Genomic DNA, 21,798 nt, shown 5'->3' on the forward strand with positions numbered 1-21,798 from the left:
AATTCACGAAAAGGCAAAACTGTTCCATTTTGTTCATTAGGGACAGTTTATAACATCATGAGGGGCATTGATAGGATAAATAGACAAAATCTTTCACCTGGAGTGGGGGAGTCTAGAAGTAGAGGGCATAGGTTTCGGGTGAGAGGGAAAGATATAAAAGAGATCTAAGAAGCAATGTTTTCATGCAGATGGTATTATGTGTATGGAATGAGCTGCCAAATGGAAGTGGTGGAAGCTAATACAATTGCAACATTTAAAAGGCACCTAGATAGGTATATGAATAGGAAGGGTTTGGAGGGATATGGGCCGGGTGCTGGCAGGTGAGACTAGGTTGGGCTGGGATATCTGGTCGATATGGACAAGTGGGACCAAAGGGTCTGTTTCTGTGCTGTATATCTCTTTGACTCTATTTAATATATCACAAACTCAACATTTCTAAGAGAAGTAGAGTTCTTTTTTCCAGTGAAGCACCCAACGTTCCTTCCTTAACCAAAACCACCAATAAGAGAATAACTAACCTGTCACCTGGGTGACCTTGCGCACAAATTAGCGGCTGTATTTTCCTATCTAATTACAATGACTGCAATTCTCAAATAATAAACTGATTATGAGGCATTTTTCAGCATCCAAAGAATCTGAGAAATCCCCATAAAAACACAAGCTCAGTCATTGCTACACAGTTTCAGTCGACTTTGAGTAAAAGCTGCCATTTCATTGTTAGCTTTAAGCATTAAAAATTATCCCAAACCATCTTAACTGGAATCCTTAAAATTCCTATTCTCTTCCAGTACCTGGGTTAAATTTAAATCTTGATCCCAGAAATGAAATATCAGAGTTCCACTTACCATCAAAAAGATAAGGATGATCAACACATTTTCTGAGTTGGATTAAGATATTCATCAATCGTGTTTTCTTGCCCATTTCATTCTCAAATGCATCTAAAATTAAAATTAAAACTAAAATTAAACCATCAAAAACCATTTGCAAAAGAACTCCATTCTGTTACAATTCTATATAGAAAATATGTTTAACTGTATTATTCTCATTGTCACAGTATATCAGGCTACACGAAATCTGCAAATTAAGGGAATATTCAAAATAAAACAAGTTATATTTATATACCATCTTCAAATTACTGAAATATCCAATAAGCACTTTTCACCGGAACATTATAAAACATACCGTGGGACGATTAAGGAGACATTAGGTCAGATGATCAAGTTTGGCAGGTTGATTTAAAGAAACACCTTGAAGATTAGATTACCTACAGTGTGGTCCACACCGACCCTCCGAAGGGTAACCCACCCAGACCCATTTCCTTCTGACTAATGCACCTAACACTATGGCCAATTCACCTGACCTGCAGGTCTTTGGACAGTGGGAGGAAACTGTAGCACACGGAGGTAACCCACGCAGATACGGGGAGAATGTACAGATTCCATCCTGAGGCCGGAATCGAACCTGGGACTGGTACTGTGAGGCAGCAGTGCTAACCACTGAGCCACCGTGCCGCCCCTTTTCGTAATAAGTGGAGAGCTGGGAGAGGGCGTTTCAAAGTTTGGAGCTATGCAGTTAAAGGTATAATCATTAACAACGGAGCAGGTTTAATTCAGAATGTGACCATGTTGCTAATTAATTCTTGAGCCCAGGGTTTGAGAAGTGCAGATATTTCAAAAGATTGATAAGTTGGAGAAGAATTGAGAGGTGTAAATCCATGGAGGGATTTGAAAATAAACGTAGAAAATGACTTTTTTTCTACATTTTGTAATGTTCAACAACAAATTGCTTAACATTAATTGCTGAACACAAGTTTGCCTCTGGTAGCTCGCAGCAATTTGCAAAGTACAAAACCTCGTCTTTGAGATACTTCATGCAGTGCTGTAAATGTCTCAGTCAGTTTGGATAGAAAAGGAAAAGAAATAAAGAAGGAGACAAGAAAATAGAAAAGGCAAGAACAAAGATAAAAAGGAAAAGAAAAAGCAACACGTGTTAGTTTCAAATTGCAACTCCTCTGTAAGGTGAAGGAAGTTGTCATTAGCAGTGAAAGCTGGACTTCCGGAATAGGGTGAGCTGCTAAAATGTACAATTCTGTATCTTATCTTGGAGAAAAGAATCGTCTATAAATGTTTAATGATCGCGAGTCTCGATCTGAGAAATGCAAGAATCCTTTTGCTGTCGCTCTTGTATGTTTCAGCAGGTTCCGGGTTTAAATGCGGCCAAGGACTTTTGATCTAAGTCTCATTACTTACAGCTCAGCGTGTCAGCAGCTGGTGGGGGAAGCAGGGGTGGAAGAGATACATTCACCCGGTGTTTTATTAATTACACTTGCTCAGGCCGCCTCCGTGCATACCATGTGGCAACATACCACAGGAGATCACAAATCACGTAACCTTCATCTGCCCTCGTCCTTTGCCCCTTGCACCCGTCTGCAACCCTCCACTCCTTTACTTTTGTCCTCCCCTAAAACAACCCTTCCTTTCTCCACCAACTTCCTCCCCTCCGTTCCCGTGTTCTCCCGACTTAGTCTCATCCTCCCATCTTCCCTTCACTCCCATTTTACCCCCGCTCATCCTTTCCTCCACCAGCCAACACCTTCCCCTCCAGCTGTCAACAATCTTCCCCGCCCTTCTCTACCATTCTCACCAACCCTTCAAACCTTCCTCCCTAACTGCTTGCTTCCCATCCGCTTCTCCCCGCCTCCCACACTCCTGTCCTTTCTCAGATGACAACCTTTTACTAAAGTTAATCCAGTACAAAATACAAACTATAAGCAATAATAATAAGACAACGAACAACTATGTTTGCCGTCATCTGCAAATTTATTTCCTAGATCTGACTAAACAGCCATCAGTTTCTGCAACATTGGTACTGCAGTCTTGAGCGATCTTCACAGCACCATTCCTGATAATATGACGACAAAGACAACGATGAACTTTTATCAGGCTTTGCCTAAAGTTGTAAGTGTTGCACTAAAACTGAAAACATTAATCAATTCCATAATGCATGATTGTGAGCCCTAGACTTAACCCCACAACTGCATCCCAGACTAGTTCATTGGCAGAAGTTTTTCAACAGTTAGCCACAGTGTCCTTTAAAGTGTAGTTAACTGTTTAGCCTTTACGTATGCTATTCCAAATTACACTTCATTTGTATCCAGAAGCAGTGCATTTTTGCCGGAATTTCCAACCCTCCCAAACTATGGGGTACAATTGATTGGGCTGTAGTGATTTTCATCATCCTGTCTTTACATTTTTCTCAGGGCAGATCATTATTGTATTGTAACAGAATGTTTAACCATTTTATCGTTGAGATTTGGGCTTCCCTGAAGTGACATTTAGTTGTGTTTTAATTTTTTTGATGGCTAGCAGATGATGCTAAGCAAAGGAACTGAGCCCATAGCAGAAGCTACAATGTGTAAACCAATAGTATAGAGTCAAGCTGTAATCAAAAATCAAATCTAATTTCTGCAAAAAGTGTAATGAGGCTCAGATGCCCAACTGCCTGTTTAAAATTCTGATGTTCTTTGTCTGTTTACAAGAACAAAACCATGCTGGTACCTGGAACAAATACAACTGTTTACAGCTGAAGTTTCAGACTGATTACTTGATACATTTCTCACTGGAAAGAAAATCAAGCCTGAAGCAATAATATAGTTGTTGACAGTCCTACTTCTAGGTCAGACAAATTAAACATTGTAGATTTGCTTTAGACATATGGAATAATTATGGAAATGAAAATATCACAATCATAAACTAGATAGTGCAATTAACTAGATCTGAAATATCTTGTTTGTCATTAGATCAATACTGTATACAACAAAAATATTCAATGAGATTAGAGTATTGATTCTGGCAAGAGGAATAAGACTGTAAAAAATACTTAAAATCTATATTTAGGTAATGCAATTTACACTTGAAACTGTATAGAAGCTCAGCACAATTCCATAAATTTTAATTTCATACAGAATACAGCAAATTGGAGGATATCTTTTACTTTAAATGTTAGCAAAAAAACCTTAAGGATGGTGTTTTCACATTGATTGATTGAATAAATGGAAATTTAACGAAATGACATTTAGTGCCAAGAGCTATGTTAGAACAGGATTTGTGATGGTTTATCATTTGTAAATTCAGCAAACAACATGTACTAATGATCTCATTATCCCCTTTAGGAACTCCATGCTCATCTCAACACCTCAATCAGCACTACTACCATGGAGAAGCTAATACAGCAGAAACCACATCTCAACATTCAGCATTATATGACAGCAATCAGAAAAGGCCAAAAAAGGACCATGGATGAGTGTGTATCTATGACAATGAGCTTAAGATTCTCATGAGTTTTAACAGCTTAAGCTGATTTACCTAGAGAAGAATGAGTCAAACTTGATGATGTTTTGAAACGGTTAATAAATCCGATAAATAAAAGTTAAAATACAAATTTATCAGAGGTCACTTAAACGATTTGATAAATAAAAACATGTCTTATGGTGCCATTATGTTTTACATGTTAAGGTATCTGAATTGGTATTGACATTTAAATTTGTGTTCAATAGGCTTACAGGTGTCTTTAAAATGTACACAGCATATTAAGGTTTGGGTAGGTGATAAAGAAAATTAAAAACAAGGTTAGAGCTAATAATGAACATATCTTCAACCGCAGCAATGGTGTAGTGCTCTTTTGCGTGAAGCTTGTGAACATTTGTACTGTAAATGCAACATTAAAATTGGGATAAAAACTAATTCAGATCTCGGACAATTTTTAACTTTTCAATGCAAATTCAGTATTGATGTGAAGCCAAAACAGAATTTGACAATGATCTAAACCCTGAGGGTAAATGCAAGCTTGTCTGCTAATTTATCTTTTGGTTACATTGCATTTGTTTCCTTCATAGATGCTTTGATATGTTTAAAGTAATACATCAACTAACTGTCAGCATTGAAGACATTTTCATGGTAAATAACATGTTTACTTTTTCATAGAAAGATATTCCAAATTAGATTTGTGATTATCTATATTAGTCTTCCTTCCTCATGATACAAACATGATTTTGCTTTTGTATCACTGGACAAGTTATTTTCTCAGTGTGTTAAACCACCTGTTGGGCTGTCCAATCGAATAATGTGACACCTGGCCAATTCTGAAGTTTGGGACTTATTTGCACATTGACAGGTTATCTACATGGTGAAATTCATCCACCTTGCACTGCTACCATTTAAAAGGTGAAGTACCATTTAGAGAAGTATAGTCATCCTCACAAAAGTATTATCTGTTAACTGGAAGCAATTATAAGGTAATTTATAAAATTTCAGTAGACCTCAGATACAAGTTCTGGAATTCAATTTGATTTTTCAATTGTCGTAGTTTGTTCTGTAACCTTCAAAAGTAATTTCCACTTGCTGGCAGCACATGCAAAATACCATCAGTTGCACTGATGGATCAGATGTTGAAGAGCTGGTATGATCTTTTTCCATCTGCTGTCCAGAAAATACACTACTGAAGTGGTATACATACAGTAGCACCCAAAAGATGTACATTTTATATAATGAAGTGAATATTTTTCTTTTAGGTGGCCAAAGAGGTCATCAAAGAGTTTGCAGCTGACGGAGTAAAATACCTTGAGCTACGAAGCACACCACGAGAGGAAAGCACTACAGGTAGTATTATGTGATTATATACTTGCGTCAAAATTAGCAAAGGTCAAATATTAGAATCTATACTGTAATTTAGTAGGATATTAGCCTTTTGATGATATCACTGAATTGACACATATGTATTGTCAGCATGTGAAATAAACAGTTGCTCAAACTAACACCAACATAAAATGACAAATGACTGTTACAGCATTATGGTAACAGATGTTTAATCTTTTATTGTGAATGGGAGGTCCAACCTTCAAAACCTAGATTATTGCTTCCAGTGAAAGCAAATGAAAATAAATCTTTGATTTTTTTTTAAAAACAAATCAATTAATGGGGTGAAGGCATCGCTGGCCAAGCAGCATTTATTGCTCATCATAATCTTAATTGTAAACCTGCATGTATGATGTTGTCTGTTACTAAACTCATTAATAATGAAGGAAAGGTCTAGAAATATCGAGAAAGAAATATAAGACTAACTTGTTCAAAATGTGTAAAACAGGATATTTAAGGGGTTAGTCACCCTTGCTTATATCAAGAAGACCACTATTCTGTGAACTATAGCTCCAAATTGCAAATCAGATTACAATTAATCAAGACATCAGTTCATGATAATCATTCCAAGAAATGGATGTTTTCAGATTAATATAACTTGACAAAATGTAGGGCATTATAAGTAGAAGTTGAAACTTGATTATTTGCCCATCTGAGTTTAATTGTTTGCAAGATTGAACAGATTACTAGCTTGCAATCATATTGTTGTTGATTAATCTTGCATAACTAAGTTGACTAGTTAACAATCATAGCATTTGATCTCTCTATACAGGAATGACCAAGAAGTCTTACGTCGAGGCAATAATTGAAGCTATAAAACAATGTAAACAAGAGGGTGTGGACATCGATGTAAAGTATGTGATTGTTTTAAGTTTATCTGCTGACTTCCCTATTCTAGGATTTCAGTGCAATAATTATTGTAACATATTCTAAATCATAATGGTTAGGTGTTCAAATAGAGATGTGTTTAATTTACTGCAACTTGCAGAATGAATACTTGACTCATAGCCTTCAGAGGATAAGTAAGTACATCTTGAGGTTAGATCAAGCTATATTATTGTGAGCAAGTTAAAAATCACACAACACCAGGTTATAGTCCAACAAGTTTATGTGGAAGTGCTAGCTGAAGAAGAAGCAGTACTTCGAAAGTTAGTGTTGGACTATAACTTGGTATTGTGTGATTTTCAACTTTGCCCACCCCAGTCCAACACCAGCATCTCCAAATCATTATTGAGAATAATTATATAGAATTATTACAGTATGGTAGGAGGCGTTTAAGCTGGTCATGTCTCCTGGTCTTCCAATGGAGCAACTCACAATGTAATTTTTCTGTCCTTTCTCCATAGTCTTGCAATTTTCTTCTTTTCAGATAGCAACCCTTTGAAAGCCTCAGCTGATGCTGCACTCTCTCGAAAAGCACATTCCAGATCCTAATCACTCCCTGCAATTGCCATTGGTTCCTTTGTCAGTTATTTTCAATCTGTGCCCTCCAGTTCTCAATCTTCTGCCAGTGGGAACAGAGTCTTCTTATTTACTCTGCCCAGACTGCCATGATTTTCAAAATGTCTACCAAATCTACTCTCAACCTTTTCTCCTGCAAACAGAACAGTTCTAATCTCTCCAATATTTTTACATAACTGAAGTTCCTCATACCAAGAACAATGTCTTCACGTGTCATGTCCAAAACTAGAAACTATTTGAGATGGAACCAGTGCTTTACAGAGGTTTACCTTAACTTCCTTACTTTAGTAGTTTTTCCCGTTGATCAAGCCCAGGGTGCAATACACTTTATTAATCAAACTCTCAATCTGCTTTGCCACTTTCAGTGATTTAAAAACATATATAAGCCTTGGTCGCTCTGCTATTTCACCCACTGTATAATTGTATCCTTCATTTTATATTACCTCTCATTTTCTTCCTCCCAATATGAATCATTCCACATTCGTCTGCATTAAATTTCATCCATCACTTGTCCACCCATCCAGCAATCTAGGTCCTTTTGAAGTTGTACATTACCCTCCATAATTCACAAAACAATCAAATTTCATATATTCTGAAAATGTTAAAATTGTACCCTATATACTTTGGTCCATGAGAATTCAACTCTAAATAATCAAAAACATCCATTAACCATTACTCTAACTTTGCTCGTGAGTCTGTATCGTTTTATCAAATGCCTTTTTCTTTGTATGTGAATCAACAACATTAGCAACAAACTCTCTATGTTATCTCATTAATAAACTCAAGTAAGTCGTTTAAACACATATTGTCTTTGTTTAATTAATGCACAACTGCCTCAGTAAATATTAATATTGTGCTAAGTTAATGTTTCTGGAAGCTTATTCCACCACCGAGGTTAAATTGACAGTTCTGTAGTTGTTAAGCTTATCATTACTGCTTTTATTGAATAAGGGTATAATATTTCCAATTCTCCAGCCCTCTGGCATCACCTTGGAGTCATAGAGATGTATAGCAGAGAAACAGACTCTTTGGTCCAACTCGTCCATCCAACCAGAAATCCTAAATTAATCTGGTTCCATTTATAGAATCATAGAGATGTACAGCATGGAAACAGACCCTTCGGTCCAACCAATCCACGCCAACCAGATATCCTAACCCAATCTAGTCCCACCTGCCAGCACCCGGCCCATATCCCTCCAAACCCTTCCTATTCATTTACCCATCCAGGTGCCTTTTAAATGTTGTAATTGTACCAGCCTCCACCACTTCCTTTGGCAGCTCATTCCATATACGCACCACCCTCTGCATGAAGAAGTTGCCCCTTAGGTCCCTTTTAAAGTTTTCCTCTCTTACCCTAAACCTATGCCTTCTAGTTCTGGACTCACCCATCCCAGGGAAAAGACCTTGTCCATTTACCCAATCGATTCCCCTCATGATTTTATAAACCTCTATAAGGTCACCCTTCAGCCTCTGAAGCTCCAGGGAAAACAGCCCCAGCCTATTCAGTCACTCCCTATATTAAACCCTCCAACTCTGGCAACATGCTTGTAAATCTTTTCTGAATCCTTTCCAGTGTCTCAAAATCATTCCGATATGATTAGGAAGGGTTTGGAGGGATATGGGCCGGGTGTTGGCAGGTGGGACTCAATTGAGTTGGGATATCTGGTCGGCATGGACATGTTGGACCGAAGGGTCTGTTTCCATGCTGTACATCTCTATGACTCTATGTGGAGTCAAAGGAAGTTTGGAAGATTATGGCCAGTGCCAACACAATTTCCATTCTTTCTTACTTTAGAATCTTTAGTTGGCTTTCGTGGTCAGGTTGCCTTTGCAGATTTAATTACAGGCAGTTATATAATACCTCTTATCAATTTCAATGTCTGAACAACTTCCTCTGTAATAATGACTTGGAAGCACTTTCCTCCTTGGTAAAGGCAGTGAAACATATTTATTTAGTACCTCAGTGATGGCCCTAGCCACCATGCAGAATTTTTTTGGTCTCTAATCAGCTCCATTCCTTCTCTTGCCATCTACTTACCATTTTTATGTCTGTCAATGATAATTTGGTTTCTGCTTTATATTAGCTGCAAGTCTCTTCTCATACTCTCTCTTTCTCTCATAACTTTTGTTATTTGCTTTTTCTATTCCACTCTGAGCCTTCTAAAACCATAAGAAATAGGAACAGGAGTAGGCCATCTGGCCCATCAAGCCTGTTCTGACATTCAGCAGATTAAATTAGATTAGATTACTTACAGTGTGGAAGCAGGCCCTTCGGCCCAACAAGTCCACACCGACCCACCGAAGCGCAACCCACCCATTCCCCTACATTTACTCCTTTACTTAACACTATGGGCAATTTAGCATGGCCAATTCAATCTTTTGGACTGTGGGAGGAAACCGGAGCACCCGGAGGAAACCCACGCAGACATGGGGAGAATGTGCAAACTCCACACAGTCAGTCGCCTGAGTCGGGAATTGAACCCGGGTCTCTGGCGCTGTGAGGCAGCAGTGCTAACCACTGTGCCACCCACAGTAGGATCATGGCTGATCCAGCATTCCTCAGGTCCACTTTCCTGTCCTTTCCCAATTACATTTGATTCTCATTCTGACCATGAATTCACCTATACAGCCTTAAATATACACAAGGGCTGTGCCCCCACAACTGTGTCAAGGATTTCCAAAGACATTTAACCCTTAAGAAATTCTTCCTAATATTAGCCTTAAACTGCCAGCCCTTAATAATGAGACAATGCCCTTTGTTCTGAGATATCCCATGAGAGGAAACATTCTCTCAACATTTACCCTGTCAAGACCCTTAAGAATTCTATATTTCAATGAGATCATCTCCCATTCTTCTAAACTCCAATGAGTAGAGTGCCAACCTTTTTAACCTTTGCTCACAAGACAATCCGTGCATACCTGAAATCATCATTGTGAAGCTTCTCATGAATTCATATTTTTTCTTAAATAAGGACATCACAACTGCTCACAGTACTTCAAATGTAGCCTCACCACCAGCTTGTATAGTTGCAGTGAGATTTGCCTGAAATAAGGGCCAACAGTGATTACCTTGCTGCACCTCGATGCTAGCTTTGGGTGTTTCAGGCACAAATAACCCCATGTCCCTTTGTGTTACAGCTATCTTCAGTCTTTCTCCATTTAAATAGTATTCTTTTTTTTATTCTTCCTTCCAAAATGAACAACTTTGCATTTTTCCACCATTATACTCCATTTGCTAACTTTTTGCCACTTACTTAACCTATCAATCTCTCTGTAAATTGTTTGTATCCTTATCACAACATGCCTTTCCATCTATTTTAGTTTTGTCTGAAAATGTGGCTACAGTACACTCACTTCTTTTGTACAAGTCATTAACATATATTGCAGATAGTTACAGTCTCAGCACTGATGCCTGCGAAACCTCACTGGTCACAGGTCGCTAACTCTTAAAAAGTACCACTTATTCTTACTCGTCATTTCCTGCCTATTAATCAATTCTCTATCAATGCCAATATATTACTTCCAATACAAAGAGATTTTATCTTAACCTTTTGTGAGTTTTTCTATCTTCTTCCCAATTGTACTGTCGACTTGACATTCTTTTGCTTCATCTGTCACTTTTTTGATTGGGAACTACATGTAAACTATTCTATGTTGTAATTATTAGTCCACTCAATTTTTCTAAACATTAGTTTTAAAAAATGATGATGTAGATGATGAGACAGAATTTGTTCAAGGTGTTCAATAACATGAGGTATTTGGATAGCAGTTTGAGAGAAACTGCAACCATCAGCAAGGAATGAGTCACTTTCACCACTATCCCCCACACATGGTAATCAGCTTGTCGTCTAGCACCACTGCCCCACCCACATGGTTTTTATCCATTTCCACCATGCACTAATTAGTCACCCTTCCCCAACACATACATAGCAATCAGATCTTTACCCCAAACCCACACAACAAAAAGCTTCTCTTGCACTGCCCCACCCCCCTAATACAGATACAATAAATGATCCTATTACTACTACCCCAACACTCTCTTGTTGCTGTCCCATCTTTTAGTCTTGTTGTAGATGCCTGCAAAGACAAGTTGACAACCTGGGAATAAGAAGCCTGTACAACAGGCAAACAAGATCAGCCACATGACTTTCCAGTTTTTTTTCTCCCCACCCTGTATCAATAGGAGTTACCCTTGCCTGCCTCTACGTGTATTGTCAGCACATAAACACCAAGGGCCTACATAGCACTGAAATCAAATTTCATCATCTGCCAGGGTGGGTATCAAACCCAGGTCCTCAGAACATTAGTCTGGATTATTAGTCCAGTTATCACTACACCATCACCTCCCCACATTGAGCAAGTTGGGTTTGGACTCAGAAGAATGAGGGGTGAACTTATTACATCATATCAGCCATGATTTTATTGAATGGTGGAGCAGGCTTGATGGACTGAATAGCATACTTTTGCTCCTACTTTTTATTGTCTTTGTTGTGCATTTTTTACATGTATTGGAGCATTTTATAATGTTAAGGGCACTATATAAATACAAATTGCTATTAACCAGTCAGCATAAAATGTGTGAAAAATAAATAGCAACATTAAATTTTATTTCCCTAGATTTCTATTATCCATAGATAGAAGACGTGGACCAGTAGTTGCAATGGAAACCGTGAAACTTGCAGAAGAATTCTTTGCATCTACTGATGGACTGATAGTTGGTGTGGATCTAAGTGGAGATCCGGCAGTGAGTAATTTGTTTCCCGTGAGCTGTGTTGATTCAGAACTGCAGGATACAATATCTTCTCAATAACTTCCTTCATTTACTTAAAAAGACTTAAAGACAGACAGCTGGTGTCGTAATCTGATTACGATCAAGTGTGTGTGTATGCTCACCACAGATTTTAGTAATGCAATATCTTATGCTGTGGAGTGAGTTATAACCAGCTGCAGAGAGTGTGCCCCATTGAACTGACTGTAGACTAAGCAGTTACAGAGTGAGAGACAAGGTGTTTCAGTTAGCAGGCACTGGAGTGAGCTATAACCAGTAACAGAGCATGTGGTTCAAATAACTGACTGTGCAAAGAGCTATAAACCAGGTACAGGTTATCCGATTATCCGAACGTGATGGGCGGGCACTATTTCATTCGGATAATTGATTATTCGGTTAATCAATTAAATGCCTTTACTCTGGGACTCTGAATTTTTAAAGTCTGCTCCCCATTCAGGAGACTACAGCAGCATACAGCGTGCAAGACACCGCCCCAACACTGTGCCCCCCGCCCCCAACACCCCCCCACCCCCAACCTCGTACACTCCTGCTCCCTCTCCAGGGCAGCCAGACTGTACATCAACAACAAGACTGCTGCTTCAGTTGCCTTTGTGGTGTAACTCTCCAAATAGCGTGTGCACATACACACACGCAACCTTTTGACAGGTTCCACCTTTGCCCTGTACAGGACAATGTTTGAGAGATTATGTGGGGAAGTGGGTTTAGGGTACACTCCTGTGTAGAACTCCAGGGAAAGTGTGGGGAGAGTGAGAGAGAGCAGGCAGTCAGTCATTTGGAGATGGTGCCTGTTTAATCACTGTTGGAAACACGTCTTTGATGTAATGTTCCCATCGGGACCTCAAGATCTCCTTCAAATAATCCAATTTTCGGATAATTGGTATTCAGATAATCAAGGTTTCTCTGTACACAGAAAGCGTGTGTTCCAGTGAACTGACTTGTGGAGCAATCTTTTAACCACTTACACTGAATGAGTGACAAGAGTTCCTGTTAACTGACTGTAAAAGAGCTTTAAAAAGTCACAAAGCCTGAGAGACTGTGTTCCAAAATACTATCTGTGAAAGGACTGTATGCTGTTATATATGCTCTTATATTTAGTTATTTAAATTACATAAGATCAGTAAGTGATTGGAGTAACTTCTATACAGACAGTACTACATACAGAGGAACCTCGATTATCCAAATCTCAATTATCCGAATTTCAGATTATCCGAAGAAGATCGCAAGATCCCGTTAGAAACATTACATCAAAGAGGTGTTTCCAACACTGCTCGAGGCTTCAGCAATGCTGCAGGTCCCTGACACACAAGTGTGTGTCTGCTCAGAAACAAATCCTGAGACAGAGACAGGGAGCAAGACAGGCAGAGCGAGGAAAAAGGAACCTTCAGAAAACTCCAAGCCCAGAGGAAAGGCATTCAATCAATTAACCGAATAATCAATTATCTGAACAAAATAGTGCCCACCCATCGCGTTCGGAAAATCGAGGTGCATCTGTATTTACATTCATTAACACAAGTTTTTGAGATGTGTACAAATTGTAAAACAGCATGATAGTCATTTTTGAAATTAATAAAAACTATTAGTAATCAATGTTTATAAAGGCATAACATCAGATTGCCCTGTATATAAAGACTGTCCACTGATTGGAGCTATACCTGGCATGAAGGAAGAAGGTTGTCATTGTTGGAGGTCAGTCATCTCATCTTCAGGGCATCACTTAAGAGTTCCTCATGACTTTAGGCCCAATTATCTTTAGCTGCCTCATTAGTGACCCTCCCGCCTTCATAAGGTCAGGAGTGGGGATACTTGCTGGTGGCTGCATAATATTCTGTGCTATTCACAATTCCTCAGGTACTGTCTATGTCTAAATGAAACATGATCTGGACACTGTCCAAACTTAAGCTGAAAAGCAAATGATGTTTGCACCACACAAGTGCCAGGTAATGAATATCTACAACAAGAGAGAATCTAACCATCACCCCTTGACACTCATGGCCTTACCATCACAGAACCTTCCAATATCAACATCCTGGGGGTTACCATTGACCAGAAACTTAAATGTGCCAGCTAAATAGATATTGTGGCTATGAGAGCAGGTCAGAGGCTAGTAATTCCGCAGCAGTAACTTCTCAAAGCCTGTCAACTATTTTCAAGACCCAAGTGAGGATTGTAATGGAATACTCCCTATTTGCCTGAATGAGTACAGCTCCAGCTACACAAGATGCACGAGAACATTCAGGACAAAGGAGCCTGATAGATTGGCACAACATCCACAAACTCACTCAATCCACCACCAATTCTCAGTAGCAGCAATGTACACCATCTATAAGATGCTCTGCAGAAATTTACAAAGGCTGCTTAAACAATATCTTTCAAACCCACCACGAATACTATCTGCTTCCCTTGCCCTTCTGTATGGGCCACCACCACCTGCAAGCTCCCCTCTAAGCCACTCATGATCCTGACTTGGAAATATAACACCATTCTTTCAGTGGGTCAAAATACTGGAGCTCCTTCCCGAGTGGCATTGTGGACTACAGCTGTTCTAGATGACAACTCATCATGTCCAGCTACAGATGGGCAATTAATACATACCCAGCCAGTGATGCCCACTTCCCATACATGAATTAACAGACAGGTTAATGGATGCGTATTGGTAACTGACCATGCCTCTAACACATTTGTTTAAGAGATAAAACAGAACATGTTGGAAAAACTCAGCAAATCTGGCAGCATCTATGGAACAAGAAACACAATTAACATTTCAAATCTGATCTATAATCTTCATTGTTCTGAAGATGAGTCAAACTGGACTCAAAACCTTAAGTCTGTCTCTGTTTCTCTTTTTTTTCCTCCCAGCACTTTGTTTTAATTTCAGTTTTCCACCATCTGCAGTATTTTGCTTTTGTTATGCAAAGAGAAGGAAACTTCAAGACTTTTTATATTACAGTAATGCACTGGCTTCACTGGAACAATATAAGAGTGTCAACAGTTTTTTGTTTTTCTTTTTAAGGTAGAACATGCCAAGAATTATATTGCCCCGCTTCAAGCAGCTCGAAATATAGGACTTAAGCTTGCTGTACACATGGCTGAGGTAAAACATTTGTAAATCTGGGGCAATATTTATTTTTGATATATTCTAAAATAGAACAAACAGTATTATTCAAAAATCACTATTAATATTATAGGTGAATTAATATTGTATGACCAGATATTTTAGATATGAATAAAAAATTTACTTATGGTTGCACTAAACAATACCAAATCACTTAAGTACTGCAAACTTTTTTAAATTTTTTTTTTTTTTTTAAGATTCCCCATCAAAATGAAGAAGTGGAATTGTTTCTTGGTCTTCCTCCAGACAGGATTGGCCATGGTACATTCCTTCACCCTGAAGTTGGGGGTTCAGAATATCTGGTTGACATCATTGTCAAACATCAAATACCTATTGGTAATGAGATTTATGTTCTATTTAAATGAGAAAATATTTAAGAGTATTGTTGTTCTCCTTAATATAGCTTAAGAAAAATAATTGTAAAAATTATTTTCTCAGAAACCCTGGGGCCTAATACACTGTAACCTCCCCAGAATGCATAGAGCTAAGTTATTCTTGGATTCAGAAATACTTGAGTGTGGAATGACATTAAAATATCTCGCCATAATTTCATTAACTGAAAAAACTGTCAATATATTTACCTAAAATGTAAAACATAAAACTGTAATAATTGTCTGCAAACAATAAGGAATTTAACCATTTCCCTTTGGGATTATCCAGCATTACCAGTTTTGAATCCCCACCATCAACATTCTGGCAGATAATATTTAACAGTTAAAACATTTAACTGAACTACCCATGTCAATACTGTGGTTACAAAGCGAGGTCAAATACTTGAAATTCCACAGCTAAAACTCTTGCCTCCTGAAAGCCTGTCCAGCATCTACAGAGGCCACATGAGGATCATGATGAATATCTTCCATTTGCTTGGATAGTTGTTGTTCCAATACTATCTGAGACAAACCAGTCACTTGAATAGCATCCTATCCATCACTTTTAACATTTAGTTCCTATACCAATGAAACATGATGGTAAGCATTGTGTATCATCTAAAGATGTACTGCAGCATCTTTCCAAGACTATTTTGACAGGATCTTCCAAATTCATGACCTCTACCACCTAGAGTAGTAACAGCATCAGATGCATGGGAACATCAACTATAAGTTCCTCTCCAAGTCACACCTTCCCGATGTATCACTCTTCCTAGGTAACAAATCTTAAACAACCACCCATTAACACAATTGGTTCATCTTCCAAATTCACAGTGAGAGTTAGGAATTGGTAATGCATTCTGTCCTTGTCAGCAATGCCCATATATCATAAATAAATAAAATGATACAAGATGTCACTCTGGTGTTGCAATGTTTCAAATTATTCCTGATATCATGCGATCGTTTGCCTCCACCAAAGGTTTTAACTGGGGCTTTGGTATAATGTTTCATTTGAATAGTGTCCCCTCCCAACTGTATAGTATTCCCTTAAAACTACACAGATAATACCTGAAAAAGATAAATAACATTGGAGAAAAAAGTCTTACAGCCCTGTGAGAATCATCTAACAAATAAAATATTTTCTTTCTTCAAAAAATGTTAGCATTATTAGAGTAAAAGAAGAAAAAAAACTGGGAATTGTTTTAAGTAATTTCAATCGTCTATTTTCCAGAGCTTTGTTTGACATCAAATCTCAAAGGTCAAACTGTATCTTCATATGACCAGCACCATTTCAAATACTGGTACAATCGTGGACACTCCTGTGTAATTTGTGTAAGTTCAATTACTTTCAGCTACTAAACAATGTTGCAAGTACTGTAATGTAAAAACACAGACATTCACTATTTGTAGAGGACTTAGTGGGTCAATGGAATTAATCTCTTTTCTACTCTACTGATCCACATAGAAATCTCAGAACAGCTTCAATTCAGTTCGTACTTATAAAAGCTCACAACACAAAACAACTGTTTATTTCGGATTAGTAGATCTGGCAACATACTTGTTTCTCCCATCTGGCCTGATCAAGTTCAGAAACATATTGGCCATAAATATCACACAAGGAAATACACAAAGCTACAGTGAAGTATCATAGGAGAAAGTGAGGTCTGCAGATGCTGGAGATCAGAGCTGGAAATGTGTTGCTGGAAAAGCGCAGCAGGTCAGGCAGCATCCAGGGAACAGGAGAATCGACGTTTCGGGCATAAGCCCGAAAGGCTGAAGAAGGGCTTATGCCCGAAACGTCGATTCTCCTGTTCCCTGGATGCTGCCTGACCTGCTGCGCTTTTCCAGCAACACATTTCCAGTGAAGTATCATACCCTTGTTGCATGAATGTCAACTTGCTTGAATTGGTTGCGCTTACAACTGGGTCAGAGATCTGTTCTGTAGAATTATAGAATAGCGTAACATAGTAACACTATTGGGTTCACTGTACCTGTTCTGGCTCTTTGATAGAGCTTGCCAACAGTTCTACTCTACACTTTCTGGATTAAGAGTGGTGCTGGAAAAGCACAGCAGGTCAGGCAGCATCCGAGGAGCAGGAAAATCGACGTTTCGGGCAAAAGCTCTTCATCAGGAATATCTGATCTATTTCTGATGAAGGGCTTTTGCCCGAAACATCGATTTTCCTGCTCCTCGGATGCAGCCTGAACTGCTGTGCTTTTCCAGCACCACTCTAATCCAGAATCTGGTTTCCAGTATCTGCAGTCATTGTTTTTACCGACTTTACCCATGGAACTACAAATTGTTCCTTCTCAAGTCCTTATGCAGTTGGTTTTGGAGTTTGTAAATGAATTTAATTTCACTGCCCTTCTTTACAGTGATAACATAACCCTCTACAATTATTTCTCCTTCCTGTCACCTTTGAAACATCTTTTAATTAGCTTAAATCTGTGATTCTTATCCTGACCCTTCACATCAGGCGACTGACTTTGTGGAGTTTGCACATTCTCCCCGTGTCTACGTGGGTTTCCTCTGGGTGCTCCGGTTTCCTCCCAGTCCAAAAATGTGCAGGTTAGGTGAATTAGCCATGCTAAATTGCCCGTAGTGTTAGGTGCAGAGGTAAATGTAGGGGAATGGGTCTGGGTGGGTTACGCTTCGGCGGGTTGGTGTGGACTTGTTGGGCCAAAGGGCCTGTTTCCACACTGTAAGTAATCTAAATCACTGCCAACACTTCTTTATTTGCTCATTTTGAACACCTTTGTTAAGTCTCCCTTAACATTCTCTGTTTTAAGTAGAGCCCCAGCTTTTCCAATCTTGCCATATAACTGAAATGTTTCATCCCTAACAACATTCCAGTAAATCTCCTTTGCACACTCTGCAAAGCCTTGACATTTTTTCTAATGTGTAGTGGCCAAACCTGTCCACAGCACTCCAGCTAAGGTCCAACACTGTTCTAGAAATATTATTGTTTCATGGGATATGGGTGTCACTGGCAAGGCCAGCTTTGATGCACATCTTTAAAACTGCCTTTGTACTGAGTGGCTTGCAAGGACGTTTCAGTCATTCATATTGCTGTAGATGCAGTCACATATAGGCCAGACCTGGTAAGGACCCTAAAAACATTTGTGTATCAGATGGGTTTTTATGACAATCAACAATTGTCATGAATTCAACTTCTACTGGCTGCTGTAATGGGATTTTGAGCCCTTTCCCCAAGAACATCAGCTTGACCTCTAAATTACCTCTCGTGCCAGTAACACTATTCTACAGTCTCTTCCAGTTGGATTCCTAACTCTAGTCAAACTATATTGTGATGTTTCATTACATGATCTCTCACCGCCAATCATTCATGCTCAGACATTGGTAATTTGATGAGAAATCTCTCATGATATTCAGTTAATAAGTGATCAAAATATTTGTCACTTTTCTGTACTCTAGAAATTGCTCAGTTCAAAATGTAGCTTTGTCAGTTAGTACATGCATTAGCCAGAAGGAATGGCACCATGGCTCAGTGGGTAGCACTGCTGCCTCACAGCGCCAGGGACCCGGGTTTGATTCCAGCCTTGGGTGACTGTCTGTGTGGAGTTTGCACATTCTCCCTGTGTCTGCTCCGGTTTCCTCCTACAGTCCAAAGATGTGCAGGTCAGGTGAATTGGCCTTGCTAAATTACCCATAGTGTTAGGTGCATTAGTAAGAAGGAAATGGGTCTAGGTGGGTTACTTTTCAGAGGGTCAGTGTGGACTTGTTGGGCCGAAGGGCCTGTCCCACACTGTAGGAAATCTAATCTAATCTCATCACTGTTCCATATCCCAGTGATAATTCGTCCTACTATCTTTTGTACGGTTGGCCAGGACAAACAAGCGACATTTTTCATAATGTCAGAACAATTGCAGCTAAGTATTTTTGAATTACAGCCATTATTTGAAACATAGGAAACTTGAGATAAATTCCAAATATTAGCCAGGGCAATGGGAGCACTTCCTTAATTGATTGTGTGTAAGTATATTTTGGTGATGTAATGGCGTATAAATGCTGTTTCAGGTTTGAACTGAGGAGTTGTCTGTTAATATAAAACTGGTAGGCTGAATAAAATTCTGATTCATATTTAAAAGTTTTGCAAACTAGGTCTGCACGAATGCAATGTTAAATGGAAACAAAAAAATGCCTGTCAGTAATTTAATATCAATATTACTGCCAGGTCCTGTCAACTGCTTCTCCATATCAGCCCTCCATATCTATTAAATATTTATTTGCAATTTATCTAGTTGACATTATAATCAGTGCAATTTCTTGTGTTGCTGCAGATTAAAACAGAAACCAAAAGAAAACAAACAGACTTAAACTAATAGCTAACAAAATTAGGCTTTTTTAAATTGATAAGACTTCCGAAATCAGGGATATGTATTTTTCTGCATTTCCAAAACTTTAATTTATTGCTGATGTTTTTCTATTCCTCCAGACTGATGGCAAAGGTGTTTTTGCTAGCGACCTCTCACAGGAGTATCAGATAGCAGAAACAACGTTCAATCTTTCTAAAGCTCAGATATGGGACATCTCTTATCAGAGTATTAATCACATCTTTGCTCCAGTGAGTGTAAAATCTGACTTGAAAAGACTATGGAAAGATCTGAAACCAGGATTATTTAACCAATATGAACTGCAGTTTGCATGACATGGACAACGCTCTTGGCCTCATTTTCCTGTAGCAGATGAATACTCTTGAAATAGACCAATGAAAACATATCAACAGTTCTACAAAAAAGTGATCCTCCAATGTGAGCTATTGTCCCAACTGTCTTCCACATCATTGACATTGTTTTGGTTGATTTAATAGGTTCCTCAAAATCAGAAATATATACAGAATACGTTTCTTCTTGTCATCATTGGAGTAATTTTACAATGCATGACAACGAAAAGCAAATTTATTTTGGTAATGTATTTGCATTGCTTGTAATTCAATGTTTTGAAACATTTTCCTCTCAGATACAAAAATGCAGCAATCTGACCTGATTGTCAAATAAGACTATTAGTCTCTCTCTCTCTCTGTGTGTTCTCCATTGTAGGGGCTAGCTGACAATGCACTTTACAGTTTGAGGAATTACATTTTCTTCAGTAAACAGAATATTGCTTTTAGACGAGCTTTATTGATTATTGATGGAGCTGCATTCACCCAAATGTTTCACTACCAGATCAAACCAAATTCTTCAAAGGTGACAGATTTTCATACTCTGAAAAATCCTTTAAAATCGGGCTTGTTTTGTTAATCAAGCTGAGAGTCGGGGAGGCAAAGTACTTCAGTAGTTAATAAGCAAAAAGATATTATGACAATCACCTCTCTGTATTCTGCCATTTCAAACTTGCAAATAATATTCAAATGCCCATTGATTCAATTCAACTGTTTTAGATTAAGGCCAAACAACCTCTTTGATTTAACCAGTGACATTTTTTAACAAAACTCACCGAGCGAATGTAATCAAAAGATTCATATGTTAAAAATATGAAAAGATTGCTTTAGCCCTTTTATCTCTAAACAAATAAATGATGTGTATAGTCTACTTTAAGTATAATACTTACAATTTAAATAAAATGCCATGAACAATATGTTTGTTTTCATATCCATTTTTACTATCAAAAACACACCAGCTGTAGTACCACCAAAGGATTTTTGTACTGGTGAATAAGGCTTGCCTGTACAGACAAAATAGACATCAGTATGACCTGTGTCTAAATTATCATTCTAAAACAAGAGTTTATAGAGTGTACAGCACAGAAACACAGCCTTCGGTCCAACCAGTCCAAGATGACCGTAATCCCAAATTAAACTAGTCCCATCTGCCTGCGCTGGCCCAAATCACTCCAAATATTTCTTATTCATGTACTTATCCAAATGTCTTTTAAACCTTATAACTGTACCCACAATGTTGATTTGGCCCCAAACTCTGGGATTCCCATCTAACATCTCTCTACCTCTCTAGCCTCTTGTAAGACCCTTCTGCTAACCTACTTCTTCGACCAAACTTTATCCTAATATCTTCCTAGTGGCTGGTGTAACAGTCCTAATACTAATGTCCTGTGACACAAGTTGCAAAGGCTGCATTATGTTAAAGGTGCTTTATAAATATAAACTTTTATTGTTATCAATGAAATATCAAGAAACCTAATTTTAATTCGTCTTTAATTCATTTTATGTTAATTTTCTCAGCAATCACACCCTTCCCCTCTTCATTCCCCCACCCCAAACTCTTCCAGCAATGTCAACAAACAAACCTGGGTTTTATTGCCATTTTCTATAATCACCATCGACTTATAAATATAACAAACTCAATTAATAAGGAACTACATTCTGATAAACATTAGGAAACAACATGTATTTA

At 38.4% G+C, this 21,798-nt stretch overlaps 2 protein-coding genes across 5 annotated transcripts in view; one reads left to right on the plus strand and one right to left on the minus strand.

Annotated features, from left to right (window-relative positions):
* Nucleotides 1-21,798, minus strand: part of chd1l (chromodomain helicase DNA binding protein 1-like) — a 108,407-nt gene that overhangs the window by 58,394 nt on the left and 28,215 nt on the right. The window contains exon 9 of the mRNA XM_043701160.2: nucleotides 846-938. Within this exon, the coding sequence (XP_043557095.2) occupies nucleotides 846-938 (93 nt within the window). The remainder of the gene's footprint in view (nucleotides 1-845; nucleotides 939-21,798) is intronic.
* Nucleotides 1,736-21,025, plus strand: mapda (N6-Methyl-AMP deaminase). 4 transcript variants are annotated; one of them, XM_043701166.2, is made up of 11 exons: nucleotides 1,736-2,065; nucleotides 2,831-2,957; nucleotides 4,172-4,302; nucleotides 4,895-4,955; nucleotides 5,570-5,657; nucleotides 6,466-6,547; nucleotides 11,772-11,898; nucleotides 14,954-15,034; nucleotides 15,253-15,391; nucleotides 16,658-16,758; nucleotides 19,884-21,025. In XM_043701166.2, exons 2-11 carry the CDS (start codon nucleotides 2,910-2,912, stop codon nucleotides 20,094-20,096), a joined length of 1,071 nt encoding a protein of 356 aa, XP_043557101.1. In that variant the 5' UTR covers nucleotides 1,736-2,065; nucleotides 2,831-2,909; the 3' UTR covers nucleotides 20,097-21,025. The 4 variants fall into 4 exon arrangements, with proteins under 4 accessions (XP_043557101.1, XP_043557102.1, XP_043557099.1 ...); XM_043701167.2 differs by lacking the exon at nucleotides 1,736-2,065 and adding an exon at nucleotides 2,076-2,183; XM_043701164.2 differs by lacking the exon at nucleotides 1,736-2,065 and adding an exon at nucleotides 2,195-2,385.

Source organism: Chiloscyllium plagiosum, unplaced genomic scaffold (assembly GCF_037043375.1).
Source record: "Chiloscyllium plagiosum isolate Xiang-an unplaced genomic scaffold, Cpla_swu_hap1 HiC_scaffold_12, whole genome shotgun sequence".
NCBI lineage: Eukaryota > Metazoa > Chordata > Chondrichthyes > Orectolobiformes > Hemiscylliidae > Chiloscyllium > Chiloscyllium plagiosum.

Excerpts from the sequence above, each read along its gene's own strand:
- mapda (XM_043701166.2), top strand. The coding sequence starts at position 2,910 with ATGACGACAAAGACAACGATGAACTTTTATCAGGCTTTGCCTAAAGTT. Across the intron at positions 11,899-14,953 it reads ATCTAAGTGGAGATCCGGCA|GTAGAACATGCCAAGAATTA; the intron begins GTGAGTAATTTG and ends TTTCTTTTTAAG. Across the intron at positions 15,035-15,252 it reads TTGCTGTACACATGGCTGAG|ATTCCCCATCAAAATGAAGA; the intron begins GTAAAACATTTG and ends TTTTTTTTTAAG.